General features: G+C 45.5%; 1 protein-coding gene across 3 annotated transcripts in view; it reads right to left on the bottom strand.

The window, feature by feature from the left end:
* LOC104578103 (S-adenosyl-L-methionine-dependent tRNA 4-demethylwyosine synthase TYW1) overlaps positions 1–20,719 on the bottom strand; it is a 96,929-nt gene that overhangs the window by 63,684 nt on the left and 12,526 nt on the right. For 2 of the 3 annotated variants that reach the window (XM_088530132.1, XM_088530131.1), the window contains 3 exons: positions 17,122–17,248; positions 8,488–8,540; positions 5,393–5,511 (listed from right to left, as the gene is read on the bottom strand). In XM_088530132.1, the coding sequence (XP_088386258.1) occupies positions 5,393–5,511; positions 8,488–8,540; positions 17,122–17,248 (299 nt within the window). The remainder of the gene's footprint in view (positions 1–5,392; positions 5,512–8,487; positions 8,541–17,121; positions 17,249–20,719) is intronic. The other variant, XM_088530130.1, reaches the window with a different exon arrangement.

The following is a 20,719-nucleotide window of genomic DNA, read 5'->3' as shown; positions in this document are numbered from 1 at the left end:
AAATAATAGCTTTTTTTTTTTTTTCCTCTTCCTCTCAAATTTGCTCATTATGAAGCTTTTCAGAAGGCATGGAATTATTTATAAGCACTGGGGAAAACGTAAACAATTTAAAAGCAGAAAAAATGAAAATAAGCTCAAAGTCAAATATTTGGATATCTAGATGTTCAGAAAAACATCCTTGTTTCAAAATGACAAAATATTCATATTTTCAAGAGGAAAAAAAAAGATTTTATTCCAGCTGTTTTAAAACTAATTTAAATAACTTTTTTACAGGAATTGCTAAAGAAAAGCCCCCCCAAAAAGCTCCAATAAAACAAAACACAGCAGATCAACCCAGTGTCCTTATTCCATTAAAATCATGCAGCAGACAAATCTTAACTAGTTTGCCAGCAGAAACATGCCCCACACTAAATATGTAGTCTTAAAAACTACTCTAAAACTTCTACTCTTCAAGAAGAGCTAAAGCATCGGGATGTACAAGGTAACTTCCAAAGTCCAGGCAGTTATCAGTACTTTCAGAGGGAAAAATAGAGCTGGGTACCACTTTGCAAACATCCAAAATAACTGTCAAGACAGAGATGAGTATTTGGTAGCAAATAATCCGATTATACCCATTACCAATGTGCTAAGTGCCTAAAGCAAGAACAGTAGCTACGAAAGTCCAGAAATGAAGAAATCCAAGGCGGTGAGAACATCCCCCCCGGTGCAGCAGGGCTGGGAGATGAAAAGCATGGATTTCAGTGCCAGGCAGTCTGGGGCATAGGATTTTTTCATCCCTTTCTGACAGTTTTTGCTTTTTCCAAAACCGCAATGACAGCAATCCCCACTTTACAGAGTAAATTCTCAGGGGGCAGACACTGCCCCAGGGTTTGACTACAGTGACCAAAGCCTCCCCGCCTGGTTTCAATGCCTGAATTTGGCAAAGCAGCATCCAAGTGGGAATACTCAGCGGGGGAAGCGCGTCCAGCCCATGCAAACACTGCAAACCTCCGAGTGCTGCTGGGTCTTAGCAAAGCACTGAAACCCCCAGGGCACTGGGAAACAGGCACCCAGCTGAGGGGGTCACCCACGCTCCAGCTCCCGTCTTACCCAAGGGACCACCGTGACGTCTGCTCCGGGAACAAGGACGAGGACTGGGAGATGCAGGGAGCCTTCTCGAGGCGGCGGGCTCAGCTTCCGAGCACGTTTTGCAGATACAGACTGCTGTCAGCATCTTTTATCATATTATAATATTTCACATTCCCCTGAAGAATTAGCCTCTGCAGGCAACTCGTTTAATGAGGAGAAAGTTTTGTTTTAATCTGTTTAAAAGCTGTGTTTCATCCCTGCCTCCTCTCCATTTCTTTTTATTAGCATCCCTCCATGGGATATTAATCATCGTGGGAGATAAATTTTTCATCTCTTCATTTTGAGGGTCTTTGTGACCACTGCATTTTGGCCACACACATTCAGACTAGCTGAACAGCCTTTCAGCTGGTACAAGTTAAAGCTGAAATCTCCAAGCACTCATTTAAACACCCTGAAGTTGCAAAAGAAGAAATACGAAGCAGTTTCCTTCATGGGATATTTTATTCTGTCTGGTTTGCCTCCTCCTCAGGATGCAAAAATAATAAAACCTATTAATTTAAATTTTATTTAGCCGTCTCATCTCTCCACAATAATTGATTGGGTTCTGGCTGCTCGGCCAGAGGCCGCAATCCAATCAGCTTTGCCTGGTGCGGGGCTGCCCCAGCGGCACCGTCCAAAAGCTCAGCCCCACACTGCTCCCATTGATTAACACGGGGCCACTTGCACATTTCCCTTTAGACAATTAAGCTAACGAGACACTACAAACCCAGTGAGAGCAATTGCAAACAAGGGTGGGTAGTGACAGCCTGTTTTTGTAGAGTGAACTATGAGTTAGGAATGGTGCAGTAATTACAGTCTCTTCTCCTCTCCCCTTGTTCTTATTGCCACACTTCACGTTTTGATGCTGTGATACTAATCCAAGCCCCCCTAAAAATAAAATTAAAAATAAATCTGATCCCTCTCTGCCCTACAGAGAAGCTACCACAGCATGAACCTGCGTTAATACAAAATTAACAGCAGTCACTGGCTAGGACTCCTTCTAGGGCCAAGGAGGTAGGTCCAGAATGAAAAGAGAGAAACTACATCTTTAATTTGTTTTAAAAATAATAATTTTTGAGCATGTTTTGGTAGTGCTTCCACCCATGACTCCTGGTTTGGGGCCAAATAATGTCACTCATGACCAGCCAACAAGGGCATCCAGTTCTCAGGGAAAAAAGGGCTGAACTGCAGCACTTCTTGACAAAATGAAAGAGAAAAAAAAAAAAACAGGTTTCTTGGCCTTTTCCTCAGGGATGCTGAGAGCTGCAGTGCAGTTGTGTGGTTGGAAGCACTGGCACACTCTAGAGATGTCAAAAATCTGAAATAAATCAAATTTTAAAAATTACCACAGCAGCTTTGTCTGCAGTTCAGCGCGCAGGGCTAAGCGGGGGCCTGCAGTGCTTTAAGCCTGCATGAGAAACGCGGGTGGTGGATCCAGGCCACCCCTCACCGTCTCCAGCAGCAGGGCTGGCGCCCGCTCACGACGGCTCCGCTGCTCACACTGCTCAGCCAGCGCGTCGGCAATCCCACATTTAGTCACACGACTGAGAACGGGCACTGAGGGGCTCGAGAGAGGGATTCCTGGATCCATCCCTGGATCCCACGTAGCTGAGACTTGTGCTGACAAACAGGCAGCTGGAGAAGGTGGATACGGGAGACTCCTCCACTAAGAGCGGCTATTCCCATGGACTAGCGAGATAGCAGCCACCCGCGAGGGCGAGTACATCAGGGACGACCCCTTCTTTGTTTCTTTCTGGGGTCCCTTGGGGATTTTGAAGAGCTTCCAAGAGACAGAGCTGCCAATATACTCATGCTCTGTCACCTCGGCACTCCAGACAACAAAGTGCCAGGCCAGAAGTCAGGAAGTCCCATGAAAACACCGAAGCCTCCACAAGAGCTGGAGGGATAGAGACAGCAGAGAGGCTCCCTCGGAAGGGAAGGCCTCATTTCCTGCACAACTGCTGCTATTTCTAAACGAGAAATCTCACTCCCAGCAAACACAAGCACAGCACAGGTTGCCACTTGGATGGCACAGTGGCAGCATAGGCACCACCACAACCATAATATCTGCAAGCATTGTGAACAGGGAGGAGGTGCTGGCCAAGGCCAGCTGGGGCAGGAGCAGCGACGTGTCCGTGCAGGATGGGCGTCAACAGGCACCAGCACCTCTGTACGTGCCAATGGGAGCCAAATCTGGGCAAAAAGGTGGACAGCCTGTGCCAGCAGCGTGCGGTGATCCTCGATCCAGGAATGCAGTGGGAAATGCAGCTGCGTTGCACCCCGATGCACCCCTTCCCGACGGGCATCTCCCAGGCACGCAAGGGCTCGTGGCAGCCCCGAGAAGGACAAACGTGGTCTGAAGCAGCAGCCAAAGCTGGAGGGAGAGCGGCCTTCAGCAGCACTTCTGGCTTATGGCAAGCTTAAGGCCGACAAAAAATGAGCCTCGGGATGAGCCTCCAACTGGGCCTAGAGTGGAGCTCAGCAGGGTCTGAGACCAGACAGCTGCAGCCTGTGTGAAGGCGTCTGACGACGTCCACGGAAGGCAACGAACCAGCGCGTTTGTCACCACGGGTCTCTGGACAGCCACTTCCTTGCGTACCGGTTTAGCATTAATCAAGTAACTTTTCTAGCATTAGTTATTGTTAGTATTAAGAATTCTAGAAACACAGCAAAAGTGAAAACTGACAGCTGTAAATTACAAGTCAGAGTCACAGGAGGTGCCACATGTGGCAATTTATCCTGATTATTGCACTTCCAAACACACCCTCATTTGCTTTCTCCGATTCAGCCCCCTGCTCAAGACACAGGCTGCTGCTGCAAAGAAGAAGTATTGGAGTCGAGTCATTCTGAAGGGGACAGTATTAAATCGCCTGCAGTGGAGTCCTAGGAACAAAACACTTCGTTCTGGTGGTGTTATTGTGTCCTGGTCCAGACAGAGGGACACCACCACACATGGCCATACTCCTAGCAGCGCCGTTCCCGCTGCAGGATTAATTGCACCATTGCTGGCTGATGCACGAAAACACAAGAAACCTGCAGTACATTTTTCATCCCGGTCAACAAATTATTACATGCTCTGAAGAGCAGTGGGAAAACTTGCATGTTAAATATGCTATTTGCTGCATCCTTTCAAGCCACGCTGCATGAAAGCCTAGCAAGAGCACCAATTAACATTCCGGAACAGGTTCCCAAAGGGATATTTAATAGGATGACCAGCGTCTAATGCTTACACTTAACACTAACATGCAAGATAGCTTCAAAGTGCATTCAAAATTATAGAGGTACTTTTGCAGTGCTGCTGTCACCAAATACTTCCTTGAAATATTTCCGTTATTAAAACTTGAAGACTGTTTAATGAAGGAAAGGAAGCATTACGAGAGCAATTTGGGTGTTTTTGCATGAAAATATTGAAGTGCTGGACAGCCAGGCTTTGAGATGAAATATGAGGGTTATTGGCAGCCAGTCCCCTGGGGCAGACATAAATACCAAAGGAAACGCAGCCCCCGTGGTCTGAATTAGTTAACAAGGCAAAGACAAAAGAGCTCCCAGGATAACCTCTGTGTCCTCCCGCTCGGAACGCTGTCACGTCACTGCTCCTACCGCTCTCCCTAGAGCCACCCCGCGCCCCCCGGCCTAGGGAAGCTTCCCTCAAACACAGGCACTCGGGTGAGTAAGAGGAGCTGGAGCAGCTTTATGTGCAGATCCAAAGCTCATTTCCTTCAAAGAATTAACAACAAAGCAATTCCTCTGAGAAAGAGCTCATTTTACTGACTAAAATGGAAAATCATCTATTAGCTACCCTTTCAGAAAGACAGCAGTTACCAAGTCACCACTTTTTGCCCACTTTCAACACCACTAAATTGAAGATGAGGGGGGAGAAGCAATTTAAAGAAGAAAAGGGATTTGAGTTTAAAATAGAGAATGATTTAAGGTCTTTAGCACTTTGCACAAAGCACCAGCCCATGGGAGAGGGAGGCGTGTTGGCAGAGCACAGCTCCCCTGCGACATCTCCCTTTGCCGAGCAGAAGGGCTGCACGAGTCGCACTGTCCTCCGTGAGGGAGGAAGCATCGGGCAGAGTAACACCAAGCCCAGCCCAGGCACTGGTGCAGGGCCAGGATCAGCGTCACGGCCACCAGCAGCCACCTGGGGTCACTCGGTGCTCCCTTCCTTCCCTCAGTGCATGGTGCTCTCAGTACCAGGTTCCTCCTCTTTCCCAGGAGCTAAACATGCCTCTTACATTACGCAGCCAGGTGGTTTCTCCCAAAGGAAAGGAGCAGGATTTACCTCCAGCAGAACACGCATTTGTTGGCGCACGCCAGGCTCGGCGTGGCCTCCATGCAGCGGTGGCTCTCAATGCCGTAGAAGGTGTGTTTGTAGCAGCCTCCTCGCCCTCGGAGCATCGACTAACAGCAAAGACAGACACAAACACCAAGGCAGTTAATACACTGTAACTAAATGGAGTGAGAAGAATAAAAAAAAAGCAGCAGCAAAAGCTGACTCCAGAGTAACCAACTTCAGGGGAGGATTGCACCGGGGACTAACCCGAGCAGCAAAGCACCCATGGAAAGGTCAGAGCCGCTTGTGAAAGGTCCCAAATGCAGCCAGCGTGCTGGAATAGCGACTGGCAGACCCAGAAGAAGAGCATCAGCCACAACCCCTGCAGACATTTCTCCAGACACGGTCAGGGCTGGTGTCCAGGGCTTGTTGCAGCCACTGCCGTGTGGCCACCTGCTTCCTGGGCACAACTGCAATGTTTGGTTTGAACCTCTGCGTTCACCATCACCTAGGACAGATATCGCAGCCCAGTCAATGGTGCATAGCAGGTGAGGACACTGATGGGTGCAGCCACTTTAAGAACATTTTTTAAACACATATATTCATATTTTATATATATAAATATAAAAAGTTGGATATCACAGTAAGCAGATCAGCATACAGCCTGATTGTATGTCCTTACAGAAGGACTTTTGATGTCAAATTTACAGCCACCTTAGAAGAAACTTTAACTTCACCATTCGTACTTCTTCTATAAGATTGTGTATGTATAACAACGTTTTACTGAAACTTTTAACTGCATCAGCCAACAAAAAGCAGATGAAGCCACTCAAGCTGCAAGAAACATCAGTGTAAAAAGTCCAGTAAAGAGAATAACAAAGATCAATTTAAAGGCTGCATTACTTAACACTCAATTCTTTTCATTTGTCTAGCAGACTTTCTTCTAATGCTAAATTAAATAAATATCCTGACCTTATAAACTCTCATTCACACCAGCCATTGGCTTCAGTAGGACTTCTCCCTTTCCTGAGCAGAACTGCAGCAGCCTTCCCACTGGAATTTCTCTTCTATTTAGCATGCAAGCTGCTTGGAGCAGAGACTGCCTTTCATTAGCTCAGTTTAATAATAATAACGGGGAAAGAACCCTTACCACTCTCCAGAGGAAATGGGAAATAGAACAGAGTAACTTTTAATCTTTCTTCCTCTACCTGAAGAGTCCTGGTGCCCCCAGGCACTCTGCACTGAGCCCTGGAGCAGGAGTATGCAGGTAATCCCTAAGATTGGTGCAGCGTTATTATATAGTGGGAAGATTCAACAAAGTGAAAAATGAGGTTTATTTGACCCATCCCTCAAATGATGCAAAATTTAGGAGATGCATAAATTCAAGGAAAGCCAAGTACATGTTGAATTTCCTAAAGCCTGCCAATCTGCATTCTTTTTCTAGTATTTACAGATATTTTTTATATATATATTTCAAGAATATGACAAAACAGAGCAGTTTTAACTCGAGATATCACCATGTAACTTCACTTTGCACGACTCCTGCTCTCCACTGCTGCGACGGGGAACAAGTCGTCCGAAGACGCTCACACACTGGCACGAACCTGAGTCAAAGCCACCGTCTGTGGCTGATTCCAGCTCAATTTATTAGAGCACTTTATGTTCAACTCCTGCTTGTGCTAAAAATAGGGCTGGCCCAGCTAAGCACACAGAGCTCCTATTTGTTTTGTGAAATGACTTTACAGTGCTGCAATACATTCTGGTTCTTTAATACAAACGGGTTTTCCAGTTTGCCTTTGCATTCACGGCATTGACAGTTTGACAAGTTTTTCTTTAAATAACTCGTGGCCTTCTCAGACTTCAAAAACAATAGGAGCGAGAAATATCTGCAAAAGGAAACAGCAGAAGTACCAGAAGGATCAGGAAGATTTGCAAATATTCATGAGAGTCCAACAGGAGGCTCTTAAAATTGTTCAAAAGTGCAAGTCTCACGATGAGGCAGTACATCGATTCCAGGCATTTCGGTAAAAAAACACTGGCTGCTGCCACCCAGCCTGGTACTTGCCATTTAAGGAGCATTTTCTGAAGCCAAAGTTAACCCTGAAGCTAAAGATGCTGATCACTGGCATAGCACAAGAATTTAGAGGCTGGCACGTTACAGAGATGCAGATTCAGAGCATCCTGCCCTGCTAGTACTGAACAATTTAGCGTGTTAAATAAATGCTCCTCTACAAACACGTTGCATTACAGGCCCCTGAGGTGCAGAGCAGGGGTCTGCAACTTGAAATCGGTGATCAGGGACGTGCAAAAAGCAGTTCAAACAAGAAACGTATTGAAATAGCTGAAGCTTCAAGTCAGCAGACAAGCTACTTGAAAGCTGCTGGTTTACACAGTCCACAGGAGGAGCCAGATGAGCATGCATGTCCATAGCCATCCTCCAAGCTATCCAAACAGACACACATCATGTGTGCATCTGTGCATATAAACACCCATATATACACACCTACATGTGTATACACCTGTGCTTGTGTATATACACACACATATACAGACACACTCCTACAAAGAGCATTTTTAAGAGTTTCAAGCACTGGCAAAGTGACAGCTACCTTATCTCTAAATCTTCTTTGACAAATGCCAAAAACCCACGGAGGAGCACTGACTGTTGCAAACCAGCTATATTAGTCACAGGAAAATAATAAAAAAAGTGTTTAAATGTCCCTGTGTGTCTGTCTGGATGCACTGACAGGAGTACGTTATCTTTGTTTCTCAAGAGCTCGCACAGGTGCCCTTGGCTTCCCACTTTGCTCTTCAGAGCTCTTCTCACACCATCTATTTCTGGGGCCAGGACAGAGTTTCACAGCGAGTGGGATAACAGGAAACAGGACAAAACACACACCCAGAAAATGATGCTCCCAATTATTTGCCACAATCATATTCTCACTCTTGGAATGAGGATTTTATGAGACTGGAATGTAAAACTACAGCATGGAAGGCAAAGTATATTTTCTTGCATGTAATAGTTTTTACCTGGAAACTCTAACATCTAAGTCTCTAGATAAGAGAAAAGGGTATAGATTAAAAAAAATAATAATAAAAAATACCTTTGTCCATCGGCAGAGCTTCACCCCGGAGTGGCTACCGATCAGTTTGTAACCTGAAAAGGAAGAGGTAAGTTAACTGTTGCCTTTTAACCTGCAGAAATAGGGTCACAGAATGCATCTATGAGCATTGCCATCCCAATGCTGGTCTTCCCTGCTCGATACAAACGCGGGCATGAACTCAACTGCCACTGGGACGTTAATGCCCAACTCTCTGCACTTAATTCTGGAGCACAGGCCGCTGCCACCCGAGGGGCTCTGCCAAGTGGAAGTGGTTTCCCTTCCCAGATGATCTGTTTATGCTGCTCGGTCTTGTTTGACTCTACAGGGGTTGGCCATGTAACGTGTCCTTGTCACAGGATGGCACAGTAACGCCATGTAGGACAAGGGCACTGAATTCCAGGGCTGGCTGCAACCCCAAGGGATGGCCCCAGCCCACACGTGTGCAGATGGGGTCTGTGCTCAAAGCCAGTGCAGGAGCAGAGCGTGACAGTCACACCATGGCCACATGAGCAAGCAGCTCAATCCCCCAAGCAGGACTGGGATGGGAGCATCTCCTGGGCCTCACACCATCATCCTGGAGCAAACTGTTCCCTGGGACCCAGAAGGCTCCTCAGCAGCTCCCCGCCTGGGATGTGATGCCCTGTGCAGCTGCGTTGGTGGAGGACGAGCGCCAAGGCGCAGGGCTCACTGCACATCCCCGTTTCGTGGTGCAGCTCGTGCACAGCCGCAGCGACCCGCGAGGGCTCCGCTCCTCCACGCCCACGAGGAAGCTCTCCCCACTCTGCAGCCAGGACTAACACAACTTCATTTAAATTTATTGGTCCAAGAGGATTAATTCCACAATGTTTGCTAAGCACTAAGTCCTATTATTACCTAAACTGCATGAGTTAGGTTATTTTCCTCTTTGAAAAATCTGCTTAAGAGAACCATATATGAAAGATTAAAGGAAGTCACCTCAAAATCAGCATTAAGAGGGATTTGAGAAGCCTCAAGGCATCATTCAGGCAGCACACGGCAGAATTTACATACCAGTGCCCTACATGTCCCCAAATCACTTCAGCAAGCGCCTTCAGGCTGATGTCCACACTTCTAAGGGACAGTTTACGCAGCAAGTCTCCTTCCCCCAACCTGCACCACCCTGATGGTCAGCAGGAGGAGCTGCCATGCCCTGTCCCCACCAAAGGGGCACAATTCCCTGCCCGGCAGCGCCCCAGCAGACAGCCCTGTCACTCCAAGGGCACCGAGGCAGCGGGAAGCGGCCGCACAGCAGGTGCCACAACAGCTGCTCCAGTTAAACGTGTCAAGATGCACACGGTTAGCAAGAAGTCACGCGGCATCTCCAGCACTTGAATCCAACCGGGCTGCTCGGTCCCCCCGGCTGTCTCTGCTCCCGTCCCCTCGTGCTGGTTCTGCTGTTACCGGGGGTGGCTGGACAGGTTTCATTTCAGTCTGGTCGGTTCCTGTCCAGGAGGCTGCACGGGAGTTGGAGGCAGCACGACAGGGTGCCTGGCAGCAAAAAGCCGTGGGAAACCTCCCTTCAGATGGCAACTGGACTGACTGCCCGGCTAAATGAAGCTTCAGCAAATTCAAGGTTGGGCCGTTCCAAGCCCTTCCTCCCTCCAGCTCCATAGGAAGAGATATTTCATCCTTCTCAAAATGCACAGCCTTTAAAACCCCCCATACATGCTTAGGGCTAAACAAAAACTAGTAAGGAAGAAAGAACTGCTGCAAGCCAGAAAGCCTTGGTATTTCACCCAGCAGAGCATCCAGGCCTTTCCTCTGGAGGAGGAGGAGGAACAGAGCAGCATTAGTAAAAACACAACCAGTGCTTAAAATGTGGAGCTGGTGTTCTCCAAAGCCACACACGACACTGGAGACACTTCATCGAAAGGACTGGATGGGACCTGGAAAACCCCATCGGGAATTCCAACTCGGACACCCGTCAGAGGTGCAACCAAGGACTCCACATCCCTGTACGTGGCTACACCATCTCTCCTCAACCTACCTGAGATCTGTCCTGCCTATTTGCTTTGCATTTCTTGCAGACAAACTTGTCCAGCAAGGCCTAGCTTCAAATGGGACCTCCCTGTGCTAGTGGAAGCCCTGTGTGCACGGCACTCCGGAGGGCCCCTTCCTCCTGCCTCGGATGCAGTTCTTCAGACCAAACTGCTTGCTGTTGTCCAGCAGCAGAGCCCTGCCCACACTTCTGCATTTCCCATATGGCTGCTTTAAAATGGGTGTTAGCTTAAAATTACATTGAAAATAGAACCCGCTTGCCTAACTCCGCTACTGAGCCATTTAAGGGAAGAAAGGAGCCAGCTGAACTGAGCAAGGCGCCAAACTGCAGAGCCCAAAGCTGCAGCGTTTGCTCCTACAGTTGGAGCAGCTTCCACCACGTGAGCACCCACAGCTTCCTATAAAGGCCAAGAAAAATGTACACGTTCAACACCCAAACAGGGACTCACTGACTTCAGCCAGCTTTAGAAACGAGAAGGGCCTTAATCATCTCACTTGCTGTTTCTGCCGGGAACCGGAGCTGCGACTTCTGGCAGCAGCACGTGGCCAGAGAGCTGGTTAAAACCCAGCCCAGTGAGCGGCCCAGCTGCCTCCTCTGCCTCGGCTGCTCATGCAGGGAGCTACGCCGGGGACCCTGGCCTTGCCGTGCCTGTCAGAACCTGAACCAGAAGCAGCGACACCAGATAAAGCTTTGCACCCATCCTGGTGCTCCTCACACACCTCTTTAGTCAAAGTCCCTCCATGCCCATGAAGTCTATGTCTTCCAGCATTTTCTTACTGCTGGCTAGTAACACAGGCAGCAAAGCAACTCAGGCTTAAAGAAGAAACTACCAAGGGTTACACCAGACACATGGAGGACTGAGACCAAATGTAGGGGCAAACACATCAGAGAACCAATCTGAGAGGCTCCTCAGTTCTGATTCTGCATCTCGGATTCCTACGAACAACAAATCTCTTCCAGCAGCTGCAACACGTTACAACCCTGGCAAAGCTCTCTCACAAATGGTGAAAAAAATATATATGTATATAAACAAACATGTAGTTTTATTTGGTCTGCATCTATATCATGCCAAGGCTCACCGTGGACAAGCTGCTTCTTTGCTCTTCTTAAGAGGTATTACTTGCAAGCCATAAGTGTAAGTGAATATTTGAATATAACACCTGCCAAGCAGCGTGCTATCTAGCTGATACTCTGTCCACAGACCCTACAAAACTACCAGGGACCTTAAGGTTTCTCTTCCATAGCCCAATATTCAAAGCATTGTTAAATTACAGGCAGGATGATAATAACTCAACACCTTACCAAAAGCACAGAAACTTCTAGTCAGAAATCTGTGCTAGCTGATCTGCACTAGATCATGGATTTTGAATAACCTGCCAAATTTCACTAAAAATCAGTGTCATAACTCACTATTATTAGAGGCATATATTAAGCTCTGGGACAAGTTTTTGGAAGCAAGAAGGACCACTATCACCAAGCCAATAACCACGTGGTGAAGGTTTGCCCTAACGATCCAGGTGGAGTTCAGAGCACAGCCACTGGCAAAGACACCCTGCGTCACCCTGCAGCATTGCAGCTCCATCACATCGGGAATAGCTTAAAAACATTTTCTGAAATCCAAAGAAATCACTGAGGGACCCTGCTGAACTCTGAGCCCCTGGGAACGAGACAGGACAGACTAAATCACAGGATATCTTCATCTTCTGGTTATTTTTACTACATTGCTCATTTTTACCAGCCTCATAGAAGTAGCAGGTTTCTCCAAGCCACAAAGTATGATGAATTTGCACTGATGAGCAACTGCGTCAGCTTATTCTAATTCAGAAAGCAGACACACACAGCCAAGATGAACATATTTCTGCAACTCGGTCCGTACTAGATGCAATATCATTATATGTGCACACTGCAATAGGCAGCCCTATGCCATAACTTCATAATGCTATTTACTTTTCTAGTTTTGACTATTCTGATGTGGCCAAAAGTCTGGAAGAAAACCCAGCTGCACCTCCCAGTACAAATCAGCACCACCATGTCCTCTGTTAGAGGAAGTTATTGGAAAACAAAACACAAAAGGATTGAATTCTGAAAGAATGAAGCAGATCTGTGGTTGAAACTCCCCCAAAGGTGTCAGAAAAAGAATTCACTGTCCTCCTCTGTTCAAAGGCAATCACAATAAGCCTTGCAAAGAAAATCTGATGTCATATTAGACTTAAGAACTCAAATGACTTTCAGAAAGCTTTCTTCTTGGAAAAGTAATATGCAGCTGACAAATCAGCATGGTTCTATCAAGCAGTCTGCTTAAAAAAGCCTTCTGGTTTGAAGCAATGATTATGAGTTAAAGCTAAAACTTGGTTCAAAAAGAAGAACACACTAGGAACTTCACACTAGGAGAATGTTTACAGGAAAAGAGTTTCCAATTTCCTACCATTTTACAAGAGGGCTAGTTAAAAGGCCGGGAAGTGCAGCTCGGTGCTACAGCAGGAATCGGTCTCCATCGCGTTGGGGAGCGGTTTGAAAGCTGCAGCAAAACTGCTGCGCTTGAGCCAGCGTCCACGAGAGCCATAAAACTAAAACCAGGCAGGGAATTAGGAACCCCACGCCGCGCATGAACAGAGCCCATTCAAATTCTTTCAGTGTTCCATACTGAAATAAAAACAAGTGGGATATGGGCAATGGGGCTTAAGTTTCCTGAGCATGACAGGAGAAGTTTCAGTTTCCTTCCCACTGTTGCTCAGAGTCTTCAAAAACCCTTAGTCAGCACACCCCAAGACTTAATCTTACTTCTTGGGGACAAGGTACTACCTCTCTATTTTCCCTTGCATTACACAGTTCCAACAGCTAGTTGTCACAACATGAGGGAAAAATCAGGCTCAAATTAATCTCATATTCTTTATTTCTTCATATATTCTTTACTTACACAGACATTTCATAAGGAACTTCATGAAAAACCAGCAGACTTACCTTTGCCTTGTTCCAGTCACTGCATTCATTCTGCTTACAGGTCTTCAAGTGTGACAGGCCGGGTGCTTTGCCAACTAATTTTTAACATTTCCATGACTAGCATTTGGATTCTGGCCTCAATGGGAGGCAGTTTCAGGCGCTGCATTCGCCGCCGTCGCTAATCCTGGACGCAGCCGCAGGCTGCTAGTGCCACCTGGAGCCCAAGGGTGCCACAGGCGGAGACGCACGGGGACATCTGCCCGAGCGGGGCATCCACCAGCACAAATCTCCAGGGAATATCATTTTGCAGTCAGTCCTGTTTCCAAAGTCAGGACGGTTAAAAGCTCAGCACCAAGCTGGGGTCACCAGAAGAGCTCAGAACAACAGCCACAAGAAGACGTGGTCCAAGAAGAGCCAGCAAATATCTCATCTGACATGGATAGTGCATGCTCAACAGAATAATTTGGAGCATGTTAGGCAATTCAGCCACTAAAAAACATTAATCCTGGTACATTATGTTACATACCATAAAATTTCAGGAAGCACTGTTGCATATAGTAGAATAGTAGTTTCTATTCGTGTCTTACTGAAGGGAAGCAAACCAAAGAGAAGCTGAAGGCCTGCCTGAAACTCTGTAAGGATGGTGGAAGCTGGCAGCACCAGCAAAACATTTGGCGAGTCAAAATGTGGGTAGATTCATTAATGATGAACCACCAGAACGGAGCAGAGGTCTCTGCATTACTGATGTACTTACTTTATAGGAGCAGCAGGACAAGGTAGAAGGTAATCAGGTTTTTGCACCAGTAAAATAAACGCTGTTGATAGAGGACATGGAAGGAACCCCTGGTGATGCACAAAAGACTTTCTGCAGTCATCTTTCCTATTAGGACAGCAGTTGAGGGCTCCCTGCCAAGCTAAAGGTAGGATTTTAAATGTGTTTCCTGAAACATAGTGAAGGGCCTGACAAATTGGGAGGAGTTCTCAAAAAACAGAGCCCCAATTTCCTTGTACCTAGACCAAGCACAAGGACTGCCAGCCCAGCAGGGACTGTTTAGACAGCCTATAACCAACCAGAGAAACAAATGAGACCAGCAGCAGCACCTCAGCTGGGCTACGGCTGCTCATCGCCACGCTAATAGCAAAGGCGTGTTTCTATTTTCAGTTTATTTTGTGTCATCTACCTAAACAGATACAATCTACTAAAGCACAAATAGAGCAAAGCAGCATCACTGCCAGTATGACATGACTTCAATTGTCAGCCGTTCTCTTAAGCTATATTTGTTACTTGGAGGCACTAAATAGTTGGTGCTGAATTGGTATTTTATGCAAGGCCGGGCATTGACACAGGGGGAGTCAGCGTTTCCCAGCACAAGATTGGCTACAGCTTTCAAAAAGCAACTATTATTACAGAGCACCTTTAATAAAAGTATTTGCAAGCAGACAACGAAAGGCCTTGAACCTATAAAATCCAATAGTTAAGGTTACATTTAGCCAGAATGTTGTGCCAGCCCTAAAATAAAACCATTGCTTAAGCAATACTCACTTCACTTTACCCACAAGAAGCGAAATAAATTTGCCTGAAAATAGACAGTGAAAATAGACAGAAAAAGAGACAGTGCTCCAATAATTTGAAGAGATGCTGTTCAAAGGCAAATTTCTACTATGGAACTACAGCATAAAGGAAGAACTTTCTTCCTATTTACTAGCTCTGCATTTCCCCCTTCTCTTGGGCTAATTATGCCGGAGGGGATAATCTTGAAACATCACTGAACCTATAGGCAAAACAACCAGTTTTTGCTAAATCAATCATACGATCTTTCAAACCTAGTGGACTTGCTCTTTTCTTTCGGCATGGTGTCGAGGGAAAGGAGTTGTTTTATTTTTAATAGCCATATAAGTCTGTTTTGTTGTGCACTTCCAGGAAAAAGGGCTGCCTGACATGTGAGAAGGCAGATTCCCTTTCTACAAGGCAGAGCAAATATTAAATGATGATGTGAATACCAGAAGAAGGGAGGTCACATCATTAGGAGTCATTTGTAACTGGAAAGATACAGGCACAGATTGGAGCCTTTGAAGCTGCACAGCTACATGCGTTGAACCCATCCTGTTGATCCAATTTTGGCACCACATCCAATGTCAAAAAGAAGAGCGAGATGCCTACAAAATAGAGTTTATCATTGACTAATCAATTCTCATCCCTGGAACATCACAAGGAAACCAGATTTTGGTGGGAAACCTGCCTTTGTGCCAACAAATCACAGTAGGGAAGTCTCCACGTGCCTTCCAATACTCCTGTATCCCAAAGCAAAAGCCAACAACTCTGGAGGACATGGGAAACACTATGATGGGTCAGTGACCACCGCAACCTCTCGGCACACAGCAGACAAGCACGTTCCCTCCTCACAGCCCATCTCCAGGCAGCTTTGACTCTAGCTGTCCATGCCCTCCACCCCTGCCAACCACATTCACCTCCAAACATGCCTGTGGGCAGGAGGAAGATTAAACTTTTGGGTGAAATAGTAGTAAAGATGACCACAAAAAGATGTACCAAACCAGCCACCTGATAACCTCAGTTTCCAACCAGCACTGGTAGAGCTATGGACATGAAAAGCAGCAAAGTCACTGTGACTTTTTGCTAAGCCTTGCTTTAGAGATTCTTTTATTCAGACCACAAATGTATGATAGCTGTACTAAAGTTAGCAAAAAAACAAACAAACAAAAAACACCAAACGTGTCAGCAGCTCGGAGGTGACCTGTGCTCTGTCCAGCCCTTCAAGGGCTCAGGCTGAAGAACAGCCGAGATCCTGGCGAGGAAGGTGCTGGATTCCCCGGCTGGAGGTGCCCAGGACACGAGCAGAATCTCAAAGCCCAGCCCTGCAGGGAGGTGGCTGGATTGCAGTGAGCAAAAAGTGCCTTTTCAGAAGCATCAGGAGAGAGACTATCGATTTAGCTGGCAAGAAAACTGAGCGCGCTCCCATCCTAAGGGAGAAGGGAAATGAGACTAATTCCCATCAGTCTCTAACTGCAGTGACAGCAGCCCAGGAACTCACATAACCCTTCTCCTGGCTTTGGCACTCAGAACTGCAGCTTTCGTACTGCAGGGCTTCAGTCTCTCTCTTGTCACACTTGCTTAGGCCTATCTTGGGGTTGAGGAGGGGGTTCTTTTAAGGGCATTATGTTCATTAACTTTGCTCTCTGTAGCCCATGGAGAGCTAATGATCCATTTTCCTCTAGTGGATAATTAAAATTAATTTGAATGACTTTTTCCTGGAAATAAGAGTTTCAGTATAAAATCAGTTTGAAACCAAAATAAAAAGAAGATTAAAATGCAAAAGTTAGAAGCAAAGTTGATCTTCAAATATCCTTTAGGGAACCTACATTTTGGGAGCTAAATGCACGTGGTATTATCCTCTGCCCGAGCTGATTTAGCAGAAGCAAACCCTGCAAACCCAGACAGTTGTAAGCATCTTTGGTGTACCCTACTTTAGAGGCTTCCCTGTTACAAATCAGATTGAGAAGGTCCTTTCCTAACTTCTGTCCTACTTCCAACCACAGCAGACAGTCCAGGGGTATCTTCCTTTAAAGGACAGAACACTCGCTGTTTGCCTGCTCTGCTAAAAACATCTACCACTAAGAGCTCAAGGCCTGTGCAGAGCCTGCTTGCTGCAGAACCTCACCTTGCTTCGTGAGCGCCTCCCTCAGAGCCGCGGTGATCATCTCTCTCCTCTCGCTCTCCTCCTTCCTTCCAGCGCTCTCCTGAGACCGGCTGCCTCTGCCGCCTCCTTGCTCAAGCTCACGCTCCTTCTGTTGAAGGACACAGAGTTACAAGCATTTAGTTTCAAGCACCGTGTTCAAAGCGCCGCAGAACGTTTCACCCACGTCCGACAGAGCGGCCAAACACGCAACAGGCCACACAAACTCCACATTTGTGCAACTCTGCATCTTATCCTTCCTCCCACCAGCACCTGCTCTTACAGGAGTTTGTGACACCTTTTTGCCTCACTTTTCACAACACTCCCCAACACAATAGACTTTTCAGTAGTAACATCATAATGTAGGTCTCTGGGATATTTTAAGAAACAAGTGTCAACCTCATCTGAAAGCCAAAGGGACACCAAGATGTAGATCCAAGTGCTCCATGTCTCAGATCATTGATCATAGACCATTGATCATTGTAGATCCAATGCTCCATGTCTCTGCACAAAGCCCAGAGTGAAGGGAACAAGCCTTCTTGTACCCAAAATGCAACCACCTCTTGAGTGGAAAAAGAGCAACTGTTCCAAACATCTGGGCAGGTCAAGAAGAAAGTCACATCATTGAAATAATTAAAACATCCAAACAGTTTGCAGATTAGAAAGTATGCTCTTCACAACTCACCTAAAAGGCCAATCTAATGCACTATCAAAATTAAATCCCTGCCAAATGCCATGCAAGAAAAAGCTGTTTCCTTAACTAACTCTACACATATAACCTATAGCATCACACATAAGCTTGGCTTCCAACAGATGCAGCCTTTACAACCACAGTAAAGTGCTTTGAGTTTAAGCTACAAACAAATGCAGGAGTATCATATATTAGCATAGAGTTTAAAGGAGAAACAAACCCCAGCACATGAAAAATTATAAATCCTCTGCTGCATGTGTCACCGCATAGATTTTTATGAGCATTTATTCTTTCATGTCTGCAGAAAGAAGCATGAAAGTATAAGTAATTACTTTGATATTTCATGGAACTTGTAATCTGTCAATTCTTTCTGGCTTTTTTTTTTTTTTTTTTGCAATATTAGAGAAGTTATGGATAAACAACAAACAAGCACCAGAGAACATTCTGAGTTCAAAAACTCTGAGCCAATTTCGCATCAAGTCTCTTTTGCACCAGACACATCAAGAAGTTCAGATAAACGCTTCCAGTTTGAGTCTGTCCCACCAACTGTTAACATCACTGATGAAACCAGTGCTCTTCACTTGCCAAGGTTTGTGTTCTTCACAGAGAAAATAATTAGTCATTCCTAAACACACACACGGATCCTTTGAACGTGAGCAAGAGCTCTGAAAACGATTAAAGGTGACTCAGAAACAAGAACTGCGGGGAATCGCAGAGGTTCAAGGAAAACACACAATTCATCAGGGCACCTGAGAGTGCAAGAGGAAAATAAAGACATTTAAGGACACAGTCTAACTTTCCTACCCCTTTTGAATAACATTTTGTCTGCAGTTTCAGAGAGATTGTGCAGGAAGATATTTTTTAATGACCAGTAACACAGTCTGGACCTTACTGAAGAAAGCTGGGCTCCAATTTCCACATCCTTTCACTCACTGCTTGCTCAGAACTATTTTTTTTAAGGTAGAAGCACAAGATTTCATTGGTGTTTACATTGCAAACTTCTCTGAGAAGCTAGATTTTTGGAGTACTTATTTATGGATAGGAGATGTCTAAACAGACAAAATTAATATGTGAGGATTTTAAGTAACACAAGTATGGGAAAAAAGTGTTTTAAGGATTAAACTTTCTTATCCAGAAAAACTAATTAACCCAGAAATAGAAGTTTTAGCTACTCAAAGCAAAACACTGTGCATTAAGTGGACACTTCCTGGCCCATCCACTCTACTACTTCATGCCAGGTTAATTCTCCTGGAAGGACACAATATGTGTGATGGAACACATCATAACATTAAAAATGCAGTGACTCACTTAAGTGCAAATACAAGATCCTACCTTCAGATAGAAGAAAAGTCCTTCTGAATTAAAGGTTATTTGCATTTGTGCCCACATATTGTGTCAGTTGCTGCAGTATGTGAGGAAACACCAAACCCAAACATAAAAAAAGCACCAATAAATAAAATCGCATTACTGGCTGGCAGAACTACATTTATTTCACTAATCATTTTTCCTTACAGAAATGGTATTTTTTTTCACTCCTCCATCCTGATGTGAAAGCCTGTAAACAAAATAATCATTTGTTTTTCTCTGAACTGCAATACCTGACTTGTTCTATTTGGCAAGTGATGGGCTTCAGACATCGCTTCTTGGAAATGAAATTCACGGCCCTATGGGTTTTACTTATGCGCTTAATAAACCTTTCATACCTGTTATTTAGGATTTCAGGAGAGAACACAAAGTTAACTTTGCACAATGCAGACTTCAAGTCCTGGTGATTTAGCAGAGTGCTCTGTAATAAATCTGAGGGAAGTTTCTATCTTTCCACAGCAAATCAAGCAAGTGGTGACAACACTCATCTTTTCATGCCCTTGAAGTACTTTGCTGCCAAAAGACTGCGGAGCTGTCCTCTACTCCCTGCTCGTGGATGGAGAGAACCTGCAGATAGGGAGAGCTAGGAATTCATTTGAATTTCTTAGTGGAGCCTCACGGCTCTATTTATTGATGTGCTACAGCTGAAGAAAATGTGTTCCCTGAGCAGATTTTACTCTTGGAAGGAAAAAAGGATACCCACAACATCCCAAATAGACAGTTCGGACTGAACATCACTCCTGCTTAACCTCCCAGCAGACAAACAACAGGGAACTCGAGAATTGTCACCTCTACAGCCTCATCCATCAAAGACTCTGGCGTCTTTTAATGAACGATATGGTGCAAACACTAATAACATCAGCAATAATGTCAGGGCCTGGAGCCAGGAGCAATACAACCAGAACTAAGGGAAAACACAAGTAAGGTTGTCAGAAAATGATTCCTAGCAGCAAAAAAAAAAAAAAAAAAAAAAAAAAAAAAAAAAGGTATTAGAGTTCTCTAAGAGAGTGGCTGAATGAAGTATTCAGTTCACACCACTTGTCACACAACCAAATGTTAGCATATGGAAACTGAGCAGCAATTCGTTCAATTCATGGACTAAGCACCCCATTAACCTTGCAGCAAGGTGGAATAGCCCCAGTCACTGCCAGTTATCAATAAAACCAGCTCGGAGTATTTGCAAGTGAGCAAAGGAGCTCATGGATTGAGCAAACCACCTAATGTTAAGAAAAGCTTATTAAAAACAGCTACGTAATCACAGAGCACCCCCTCCCCCCCAGAACATCACCATCCACTTCAGCAAAGTCTGAACTAAAACAAAAAGGCTGAACTGAAACAAAGAAGCTGACAAGAAAAGAGAAGGGAACTTTGCTGTCCTTTACTTTGCAAGGGACTGAAATAGCAGGTGCCTTCATTAAAAGAGAAGGAAAAAGAACATATATTTTCAAGAGGTATCCTTAAAAACCTGAGAGCACCCTGACAGGTTCCACCTGATACAAACAAAAGAACCTGGCTAGAGAGATTTTC

This window comes from Tinamus guttatus, unplaced genomic scaffold (assembly GCF_059628265.1).
Source record: "Tinamus guttatus ecotype Peru unplaced genomic scaffold, ASM5962826v1 Tinamus_guttatus_pri_ptg000356l, whole genome shotgun sequence".
Classification (NCBI taxonomy): Eukaryota; Metazoa; Chordata; class Aves; order Tinamiformes; family Tinamidae; genus Tinamus; species Tinamus guttatus.
The sequence above is the reverse complement of the archived record's forward strand: the minus strand, read 5'-3'. Positions and strand labels throughout refer to the sequence as shown.